The sequence below is a fragment of the Arachis ipaensis genome, chromosome B4, assembly GCF_059453495.1.
Source record: "Arachis ipaensis isolate K30076 ecotype BB chromosome B4, ASM5945349v1, whole genome shotgun sequence".
NCBI classification, from domain to species: domain Eukaryota; kingdom Viridiplantae; phylum Streptophyta; class Magnoliopsida; order Fabales; family Fabaceae; genus Arachis; species Arachis ipaensis.
This window is the reverse complement of record NC_142439.1, coordinates 4,267,498-4,279,036: the sequence shown is the minus strand read 5'-3', so window position 1 is coordinate 4,279,036 and position 11,539 is coordinate 4,267,498. Positions and strand designations below refer to the sequence as shown.

General features: G+C 32.8%; 2 protein-coding genes across 7 annotated transcripts; one reads left to right on the top strand and one right to left on the bottom strand.

The window, feature by feature from the left end:
* Nucleotides 1-2,010: 2,010 nt before the first annotated feature.
* On the top strand, nt 2,011-5,735 carry LOC107638476 (serine/threonine-protein kinase SRK2A). Its single transcript, XM_016341776.3, has 9 exons — nt 2,011-2,637; nt 2,859-2,933; nt 3,019-3,120; nt 3,361-3,414; nt 3,520-3,612; nt 3,702-3,794; nt 4,580-4,684; nt 4,764-4,862; nt 5,146-5,735. Exons 1-9 carry the CDS (start codon nt 2,518-2,520, stop codon nt 5,461-5,463), a joined length of 1,059 nt encoding a protein of 352 aa, XP_016197262.1. The 5' UTR covers nt 2,011-2,517; the 3' UTR covers nt 5,464-5,735.
* A 556-nt stretch (nt 5,736-6,291) lies between these two features.
* TH1 (thiamine biosynthesis protein) lies at nt 6,292-10,750 on the bottom strand. Of its 6 annotated transcripts, none has more exons than XM_088485636.1 (11): nt 10,610-10,711; nt 10,297-10,317; nt 9,997-10,197; nt 9,541-9,615; nt 9,172-9,247; nt 9,011-9,086; nt 8,767-8,901; nt 8,179-8,243; nt 7,904-8,031; nt 7,462-7,721; nt 6,292-6,971 (listed from the first exon to the last, which is right to left on the bottom strand). In XM_088485636.1, the coding sequence occupies exons 1-11, from the start codon at nt 10,628-10,630 to the stop codon at nt 6,440-6,442; spliced, it is 1,590 nt and encodes a 529-aa protein (XP_088341762.1). In that variant the 5' UTR covers nt 10,631-10,711; the 3' UTR covers nt 6,292-6,439. The 6 variants fall into 6 exon arrangements, with proteins under 6 accessions (XP_088341762.1, XP_088341760.1, XP_088341759.1 ...); XM_088485634.1 differs by lacking the exon at nt 10,610-10,711 and adding an exon at nt 10,460-10,575; XM_088485633.1 differs by having other exon boundaries at nt 9,997-10,317; nt 10,610-10,750.
* Nucleotides 10,751-11,539: the final 789 nt, after the last annotated feature.

Genomic DNA, 11,539 nt, shown 5'->3' with positions numbered 1-11,539 from the left:
AAAATTAATATTTTTATAATTTTAAAAAAATAATTTTTAATACATAAAAAATATTTTTTATTTAGATAAATTTTTTAATAAATTTTTAAATATTAAAAATATTTTTTTGCTTTTTCTTTTTCTAAAACTAAGGTATTGTTAATTTTTTAAAAAATAAATTATTTATTTAATAAAATACTTTTTTTAAAAGATATATACAAACGTATTTAAAATTTAATAAAAATATTTTATTTTTTATATATTTGTTTTCATTCAAATCAATATTTTAGATAAAGTGAATTATAATGAAACCACGGTTAATAATGGTAGCAGAAAGTAAAATACTAAAATTACATCATATTCAAATTATTTTTTTTATAATATCTTTTAATTTAATAAGTTAAAGATTAATTTTTTGTAGTTGGTCAATAAATTATTATGTGTATAAAATGAAATTCGAATATCTAATACTTATTAATGGAAAGACAAATTTAAATTATTTGTCATATTCAAATGAGTTAATAGATCAACTTTTTTAAAATTATAAGAGTTAATAAAATAAAAAAAATAATTATCCTTAAATTAAAATTATGAAATTTATATACGATAAAATTATAAATTTAATAATAATTAATTTTTTATTTTACAAATTTTGTACTTTAAATAATCCTTTTCTAAGTGGTAGTAGACCAATTTGATTAGGCAGCCATAAACGGGTTAGTCAAATGCGAAAGGTGAGAAAAAGAAGCACGCTTCAAAATGTCATTCTCTATCCTCTAATCATAATATCATGTCATATCATATAAATAGCTTATAAAATTGGAAAAGCGAATTCCAGAAGCAGATGTGGAAGAAAACAAAAATCAAATTGCATGATTATTATTATTAATTATTTATTGCCTTTGTTGGATACTTGGATTTCCTTCACCTCCTATTGTCAACATCTCATGGGAAATAGATCTTTTCAATTTATTTTAATAATGGAGAGAATAAAGTATAATTTTTTTATTATTAATTTTATAAATAAAATAAAAAATAAATATAAATAAATAATAAAAAATAAAAATTATATTTTATACTTTTAATTTTTTTAATAATTAAAAAAATTTATTGCCGACTTCATGTGTCATGACTAATCAAACATTGTGCTTTGCGCTCATGCAAATCCACTCCCTTAGTTGTCTACTATAAATTAAGGAGGATACTATTATATTTATAAAAATATTTATGTGTCGTATTATTATTAAACGTATTAATAAATTGATTATTTTTTAATTTTTTAACAAATTAGAATAAAATCGATTTTTTATAACAGTAATAATAAATTTAATTATTATCTGATCTGATCGAACCGACTAATTTACATAACTCATTAGATTATAATTTTTTTTGTTTTTTTCTTAAAAAATTAAGGATATATTTATCTTTTTATCAAAAAATTTAAACATAATTCGGTTTAGATTGTGTAAATTGATCGAATCAAATCGGATATAATAATTATAGTATGAACAATTGAATTTATTATAGATTTATTAAAATTAAATTATTAATCGATTTAATAAAAATATCTAATAATATCATAAAATATATAAACATCTTTAAAAAAAAATATTTTTAAATGTCTTTATTCAAATAGTCTCCATAAATTAAAGGGCAACAACATATTATTAAAATACAATCATAGCGGTTAACCAAAAAAAAGGGTAAAATACTCGGTAAGTTGACTGGTTTTCAAAGATCTTATCCCTTAAAAACAAAAACCTCGTTACATGTACTTTTTTATAATAAATATTATTTTGTATTATTATTTTATTAATAATTAATATATATTATTTGTTTTATTAATTAAAAAATTTAAGTATAAAACTAATCAATAATAACTATATTTTTATACAAATATTAAAAATGTTTAGTATATGAATAAAAGTATTGGAAAAAAAAAATCATAATTAAAAAGATGAGTAATACTGATAGAGTTTGCTCCTAAAATATAATATAATAACAGAGATTGATGGTATTGATAAGATTCTTGTTACATTAATTTATCCTTTTTGAAAGGGAAGTAACAACAAGTAAGATTGTAAGAAGAGAATGAGTGCACTCACAGATACATAGACGTACATACATACGTATTCGATACGGTATTCCTTTCTCTCTCTTCCCTTCCCTTCCACATGCGTTCTTCTGTTCCCACTCTCCGTTCTGTTCAATTTTTTAATCATCACTTTTTAACACCTCTTCCATGAACCAAATCAACAATAATCAGCAGTAATAAATAACTAATATTTGATTAATTAAATAAATCAAATCCTAATTTAGCTTCGAATTGCGCACACGATTCTTTGCTTCCCTTGGAAACTCTCCCAAATCCCCACTACCTTCACTCTCTTTCTTCTCTGCTTCATTCTCTTTTCTCCAATTTCGGATTTTTCTCTCTCTTCTCTGAGATCTTGTTTCGGCGTTTGGGGTTATCTCGGTGGAACCGGAAGCTGTGAACTTTCTCCGCGTGTTGGTTGATTCGAGAGAAGGAGAAGGAGTATGGAAAAGTACGAGCTGGTGAAGGATATAGGATCTGGGAATTTCGGGGTGGCAAGGCTTATGCGCCACAAAGAGACCAAGGAGCTTGTTGCTATGAAATACATTGAAAGGGGTCACAAGGTTTGTCCTCAAAAATCTTCTCTTTATTTAAAAATTATAAAATCTTAACATGAAATAGCCACTAGCATTATTTTGAAGCGGTACTTCACATTTTAAGAAGCTAAATTTACTCTAGGAGAGAAAAAACATGTCAGCATGTGTATCTTGGGCTTTGATTTATTCTGTCAGGTGTGTTTGCTGTGCCTGTGGAGATCACTATAAAAAAATTGATGCTTTTGCAGATTGATGAAAATGTTGCAAGGGAAATCATAAACCACAGAAGCCTTCGCCACCCGAATATCATTCGGTTCAAGGAGGTCTGTGAGATTGAATTGTGTAGTGTTCATAAATTGTATAATATTCATAGTTCAGGTTGTTTAATAGTGGATTTTAACTTTGCAGGTGGTTTTGACTCCTACACATCTTGGAATAGTGATGGAGTATGCAGCTGGAGGAGAGCTCTTCGAGCGAATTTGCAATGCTGGAAGATTTAGTGAAGATGAGGTTTGCACTCTTCTAAAATTCAGAGCTCCATATTTCAATTGTCATAAATCTTGATCTTTAACCATTGTTTAGTGAGTGTAATATTTCAATTGTCATAAATCTTGATCTTTAACCATTGTTTAGTGAGTGTAGGATAAGAGCATCAAGGTGTTTGGCCAACTTTAAATCCCACTAAGTATGGGAAGAATCTACGAACTGTTTCTCGTTGTTGTTGACTTGTTGCATCTTTCAAATTTTTAGGCTCGGTATTTCTTCCAGCAGCTCATCTCTGGAGTTAGCTACTGCCATTCCATGGTAAATGAAATAATTATTCTAATTGGTTGTTTGATTTGGTATGTGTTATAATGTTTTGTTGACACCTCTTTGGGGTCTATATATTTAACTTCATTACTTTTGCAGCAAATTTGCCATCGAGACTTGAAGCTGGAGAATACCTTACTGGATGGCAGCCCTGCCCCTCGTCTGAAGATTTGTGACTTTGGTTATTCCAAGGTTCAATTATGCAGTGATATCATACCCAAATGTTTTAGATAAATTATTAAAAGCATAAATTTTGCTTATGATAACCTTTCTTTTTCTAGTCATCTCTGCTTCATTCAAGGCCTAAATCAACAGTGGGAACTCCTGCCTACATTGCACCAGAGGTTCTTCAACGAAGAGAGTATGATGGAAAGGTAATCTGGTTGATTAAGATCCAGATTGTGATGGAATGGTTCAATACACATGTGCCTCTCTTTGTTAGATGAAAGATAAGAAATAAAATGGTTGTTAATTAGTTCTCTTGGCGCAAGGCCATCAAGCAACATGGTTCTCGCAATTGAGTCACAAGTAATTCTTGATGTGCATCAGGTTTGATGGCATGATGCTTCAATATTTCAGTTGTGGAATAATATGGATAAATTTAATGTGTGAATTGGGTAGTTTGGAATGCGAGGTCCTAATTTTATGAAGCCCAAGTGCCTTATGATGAATTCTTTTAATTTTCAAATGGTTGTTCAAAATTTAGCCATCCAAGGAAAGGGCCATGATTGTGTTTGTTCTGCATTTTGGCTTACACATTTCACATTGCCACCTACTATACCCACTTTTACATGGCAAAATCTGGAGCTGTGTTTATATAAAATATTTAGCAAGTGTTGTATAACTTCTGTTGATTTTTATTGTGGATGCTTCAATGACTCTGTAACCTCTTTTACAAATGTCAGAGTCAGAAAAAAACACTCGACACTGAAAGAACTTTGAGAGAGCCACACCACAAAAGCTATTTATTGTGATTGGACCGAGAGTGTCACACCACAAAAGCTATTTATTGTGATTGGAAAGTCCTATACCTTATATACCCACACTTCACCAGGATTTAACCCTATAAAGAATAAATCTTGCTTGATGAATTTTATGTGCATTATATGCCAATGGTGTTCATTTTTTTATTATTCTATTCTATTTTGTGTTTGTTCAGTTGGCAGATGTATGGTCATGTGGAGTGACTCTTTATGTAATGCTAGTTGGAGCATACCCATTTGAGGACCAAGAGGATCCCAAAAATTTCAGGAAAACCATAAATGTAATATTCGTTTTAATGGCGCCAGTTGATAGATTTAATGTTGACTCTTCTTACTCATTATATTCTTAATCTTATGCAGCGAATTATGGCTGTCCAATATATGATCCCAGACTATGTTCACGTATCTCAAGACTGTAGGCATCTTCTATCTCGCATTTTTGTGGCTAATCCAGCTAGGGTATGTACATACTTTGCTGCTAAATATCATCTGAGGCCGAATTTGCTCTTTTATGTATCTATTGACCGAGATGTTTTTAATTAATTTTGTCGAATTTAAAGCTATGCCTTGTTAAATCCACAAGATTCTTAATCATAGTTTTATGTTGTATTTTTTGTTGTAATTTCAAACATGGACTAATAAGAGTCATGCACCAATTTGAGGAGTGTAAGGCTGCTAGGCCAACTCCCGTCATTCGTGGATTGTGGGAAATGAGTTATCATTCTATTGTGATTTACTGCAGAGAATCACCATTAAGGAGATCAAGTCACACCCATGGTTCTTAAAGAACTTGCCTAGGGAATTGACAGAAATGGCTCAAGCTGTCTACTATAGAAAAGAGAACCCGACCTTTTCTCTTCAGAGTATAGAGGACATCATGAAAATTGTCGAGGAGGCCAAAACTCCTCCGCCAGCTTCCAGGTCAGTTGGAGGATTTGGATGGGGGGGAGAAGAGGAGGAAGATGAAGCAAAAGAAGAAGAAGAAGCCGAGGTAGAAGAAGACGAATATGAAAAAAGGGTCAAGGAGGCACAAGCTAGTGGAGAGTTTCATGTTAGTTAAAAGTAAACAGTTTGATTCTTGGATAGTAGAATAGTTTCTTGGTTCCCTTTGCTCTTGGTTAAGTCAACTAAGTACAAAAGTGTTTTTGCCCATATGTATAAAATTCAGTTTTCACCATAGGACACAGTTGAATAATGGCTGTAGAATCCCCCCCCCCCCCTTTTTCTCTTTCTTTCTTTCTTTTCCCCCTCCCCCTTTTAATATTTGTACAAGGTTGTTAATTATGACCGTGTTATATCTATGAAGTTGTGTTTAGATTTTTTTGTTTGTTATGAAGTGTCTCCTAGCTTAAAAATACTGCTTTAGTTGTACGATTGGTTTGTGAAAAAATTAAACTTAATTTTCCCCTCAGACACAACATGCTCTCCTCACATCAATTCATGCAGGTTGCTTCCCATAGTCATCTAATCAATGGTGTTTGCATCTACTTTATCTTTAAAAATGTGTGTGTGAGTTGTGAAAGTGATGGCAAGAGTGGGGATAACAAGAATAGAATGAGAATGTTAGCATGGAAAAGCCAACTAACCTTTCTGCCTTTGGAGAAGTGGGAATGACAAGATAGCAACGGAATGACTCTTTATTTTGTTGAAAGAACAATAGTTTTCTATTTGGTTAGGCAGCTAATTACTTCTCAGTAGTTGTCTAATTATTTTCAGTAAAGAATGCAATTTATGCCACAAATTTGTTTTACTCCCTATACCTTCAAAATGTATTATCCGATGCAAAAAAACTGCAATATTATTCAACCTATAATGGCATGGACATCTAACAAGTAACAAGGACAATTAATGTACCTGCAAATATATATATTGTGTTGGCCCACTATGCTTTCATAATGCATTTCATTACTTTTGAAATCTGCATTTACAAATTTAGGCTGAGCCATAAAGATTCTGCAGCTATTTAGTTCCATTATAGGTGAAAAGCAACTGGGCCCTATTCTAACCAATCCTTTTATATAGAATGCCGTATGTCTTCATTTTACCAACAATGCTGCCCCACTTACCACTGAGTGCAAGTTCCTTGTCTCGGTTAAAATGCATTCTCTATCGAATAAAGCCGAAACAACAGCAACACCTTTAAGATTTGGTAGACCAAGTTCCATGACATCATGAGCATTTGAAAGACCAATGCCACCAATTGCCACCACAGGAAGTTTAGAGGCCTTACATACCTCCCCCAATCCATCCAAGCCTATGGTGCGGTTGTTTGCCTTTGTGCTGGTGGGATATACACCACCACAACCAATGTAATCAGCACCATTGATCCATGCTTGTTCGGCCTGCTCCGGTGTCTTGCATGATACTCCGATAATCTTTTCAGGGCCTAGGAGCCTTCTAGCAAGACGTGCAGGCATATCAGATTGACCAACATGAACACCATCAGCATCACAAGCAAGGGCCACATCTACGCGATCATTTATAAGTAGAGGTACTCCATAGGAATGACATATTTTAAGACATGCTTTGGCTGACTCAATAAACTCCCTTGTCTCAGCATCCTTTTCCCTGAATTACAAACGTAAAGGCAGGTTTAGGTGATTAGTGGCCATGATCAAGTCCTAACAACTATGCATCAAAAGACACTTAATTAAAGAGAGGAAGAGGCCACAACAAAAATGTCTAAATTTACAAGCACGAGCGACCACCAAAAAAAAAAATTGGGGCAAGCAATCGTTGACCTGGAATTTCACCTTACACACATATATAATGAAGCCACGACAGAATTACTATGGAGACTGGGAAATAAATAATAACACAGAGGATAGCCTTATGCAAATATTTAATGCTCCCCTTTAGAGGATGGCCTCATGTTGATTGAATTGTGAGACATGGGTAGGAATTACAAGGAACAAATATATAAAAATTACAAGAAACATACTGCAAAAAGAACTTTCATAATTAAAAAAAAAAATTATATTTGCATTTCTTTAGTATGGTTGGCTTAGCATATCATCATAATACAAAGGCAAGCAAAGGAGATTTTGAAAAAACAAACCTTAATTGAATGATGGTAGCACCTCCTTCTACAGCAGCTTTAACGGCTTCAGCAATGGAACGACCCCACTTCTTATTCATGTTTGAATCCGTTACAGCATATACTAACAAGTCATTTGGATTAAACAATCTCTCCTGCCTATAAGAACTTCGATTGATATTCTTAAGTGCCAAAAGAGGGTCAAAAGGTCCTTGGGGTCCATTTCCAATGACCAAGTCTTTGCTGTAATCCAAGGCAGTCTCAACAAAACGTTTAGCTACCTGTCAACATCCATATATGTAGATATCTTATCATATTAGCATATGTCATCTATATGTTCTTTTATATATTTTCAGTTTCTGCTTCTTAATTTTATCTACAAAGGAAACTAAAATGGAGAAAGGGATAGATGGATATTGTCAAATGAGGTACTATTAATGTGAACTCAGACAGCTGGACAAACCTTAACTGCTGACAACATTGACGATCCTTTAGCCAGCTCTGCTGCTATGCATGACGCCAAAGTACAACCAGTACCGTGTGTATTGCAGGTTTTTACACGCGATGAACACAGCTCATAAAATTCCTCACCTGCAAAACTCAAAACCTAGATGGAGCTCATTTTTAAAGTGGATGGAACATACATTAGGAAGATGTAAAGGAAACAAGTTGTTGAGTCTTGTATAGTTTAGTTTTTATTTGGCTGTTATGTAAATAGAATCAAAGACTTAATATTACCATCAAAGAAAACATCAATAGCATCTAATGATGCATGAAGATCACCACCTTTGATGAGTACATTCCTGCAATGAAAATTAATTATCAGAAGTTCACTTAAGGTAAACACTTCAATAACCTAAATTCTCAGCTCAGATATACCGCTCAGGCTTTCAGGGCCAACCAGATATTCAATTAAAAATCACTTTATTTCCCACATGCAATGCAATTTTTCAGAAGAGTTTGCAAAAAAAGAACTCTAACTCTCTAAGTCCATATTCCTGATACAGTATGAGTCATTTAGATAAAAATATTACCAAGTGTATGTTTCCCTCCAACGAAATGAAATCAATGTAATGCTACTATAATACAGTCAGATGTTGTTACAATTATGTCTGGTGTAAGATGTTTTGACTATGAAGGTTCACCTTCAGCCCAAAATTCATAGCCATACAATTTCTGGATGTTTATCTCACTATAAATGAAATATAGGCTTCCTTAAGTTACTTAAAGCATAGGCAAATGAATGGTAATCAGTGTGGGAGACAAACCACCATAATGCAAGTAAAATATGATTTTACTTTGTTTGGAAGTTCAAACAATACAAACCTCGGACCCATATCATGTATCAGTTTTGCAGCTCTACGCATATCAGAAACTGATTTCAATGGCACATCACCAAGTAAGACTGATGCCTCCTTTATATTTGGGGTTACAATATCAGCCATGGGAAAGAGTTCCTCCCTGCATACAGAAACCAAGCAATAAAAGGAAATCAAATAGCGATATTCATTTGAAATCTTGTTTTGAATACAAATGAAATGTTTCATACTTCAGTTTCTAAAACACATACCGAAATCCAGCAAGAACAGAAGGACCGACAAGTACATCTGCACTGGTAGATACCATGACAGGATCAACCACAATAGCTGCCTTCAGCAAAAAAATAGTTAGAATGGCAGTTATTCCCATTTGCAATTGAACACACATTAGATTTTTGCTCCAGGTGCATACCTTTCACTGGAAATTTCCTAAGGCTCTGACATAGGACCTTCACTACCCTAAGGGAAGGCAACATTCCAGTTTTGACCTAGGGACATGACAATGATAATTAGCTCAGGAGCAAAAAAATATGTTAGCAACTATTGTGAAGCAAAACCTCAGGGTATATCCAAGAGAACAACATGTAAGGAGGAATGATAATGAGTGATATTTGCCTATTTCTCCACTTTATAGTAATACATATATAAAATTTTCACAATACCACAATGCAGGGCCATCATCTCTCCCTAAAAATTGAGCACGTTTCAGTTCCTCACATTAATAACTAGCACTTGTATTCAGATATTATTTCATGAGATGCGGATTCCTATTTCAACTTACCACGTCAACATGCATATCAGAGAGCACAGACTTCAATTGCTCAGCCACAACATCATCAGGCAATATCTCCACTCCCTGGCAATCGTCACATATATGAGAAATGAGAAGACAATCACCAAAAGGAATGCAAAGCTCAAGTAATCATTAGCATTACTGTTAAAATCAGAATTATAATTGACTATCCATGAAAATAAAAGTAGGTAAAAGTTCATTTTCAACCTAGAGAACTTAATGCTTTGTTTTGACCAAAATAAAAAAATTAAAGTCAACACCCTAATAGAGATAGAGTCTAATTAAGATTAGTTAGTGCAGTGACTTGACAATCAACTCCATAACAGAATCAGTTATCAGGTTGTTGAGATCATATATGATAGTGACTTAGTATAACATAATACATAAACTTAATTGGACTCTATCTCTATTAAATTCATTCAAGACTGTTATATGAAAATGAACCTGGACTCCAACAGTGTTTTGTGCAGTAACAGCCGTTATGACAGTTGAACAGAAGACATGGCGGGAGGCGCAAGCTTTAAGGTCCGCTTGGATTCCGGCACCGGCCCCTGAATCAGAGCCAGCGACAGTGAGCACATGCGGAATTTTGGCGTCAGAAATGTGCGTGGTTCCACTCCCGATTCCAGAAACACACTGGGAGTGCTGCATGTTCAAAAAAACGTGCCTTTGATTCTTTCTATCCAAATCCGAAAACAGAGGAGTCAAAATCCTAACTTGTTTGAAACCTAAAATTGGAGCAACCTGTGGTGAATGCCAAGAGTTCTACACACAACAAAGTATAAAACATTTCAAAAAAAAAAAAAAAGCAGCAGAACAAAGAAGAATAGCGTGAATGGCTGAATGCATTAATAAATTAGTCGAAGGAAATAAAGTCAGTCAAAGTTCACAGATATTTTATTGATACTTTGAGTAGTATGTGAGTGAAATTAGTAGGTGGATAATCCGTGAAGATGTGGTGTGTTGTAGAAGAAGATTGGTTGAGGATATATTGCATAACAATAATGTGTAGAATTGTGTTGAATCAAATGAAGAGAGGAGAGAGAGTAGAGTGTACCACGAAAGTGCAGGAAGCCATTAACGGCAAAACTTCAACATGCAAGTTGCAAGCTATGTCAGCTGATCAGCTCAGCTCTGTCTCTCACTTCAACAACCCGACCCGATCGGAACCAATTCGCTATTTTTTTTTTCCCTAAAGATAAAGTCAAGAGTGAAATTAGAATTCGAAATTTTTAGTTGAAAAAATAAAATTATATCATTTGAGTTATAATTGATTGAATTTTTTAAATTAGTGTAATTTATTATATTAATTTATTTTTTATATATTAAATATATAAAATTATAATAAATATATATTAGTTAAACTTTAGTATAAATTTTTTTAAAATGTAAAACATTCTTCTAGTATAAGATAACAAATAAATTGAATCTTTAATATTTATTATAATCAAATAAGTAATAATTATAATCAAAGTAAAATATAAATGTAATAAATATATGGTGACCGATTTTAAGTTTATGAAAAAATTTATTACGTTACGGTAAAAAAGTTTGATTATCTTTTTAAAAAAAATTATAGTTGATTATTTAAAAAAATATATATATAAATGATACCTATAAATACATATATATATATATATATATATATATAGACCTTTTTGGTTTATTGCAGTTTGGGCAATTTATCCGGGGTATAGAGATATTGTGAACCAGTCATGGCAGGCTAGCTACAGAGAGATGCATGGCAAGCTTTCAGAAATGCAGAAGAACTCTTTGGAGTTTAATTCTAAAGTATTCGGCAACATTTTCGTTAAGAAATGCAAATTGGAGAGACAGATTAATTTCCTTCAGAAGCGAGTTGAAGTAATGGAAGATTTGTCTATGCGGCAAAAAGAAAAACAGCTGATTGAGGAATTTAATAACACGCTTGTGCAGGAGGAACTTCTATGGTTTCAAAAATCCAGAGAGCAGTGGGTAAAATTTGGGG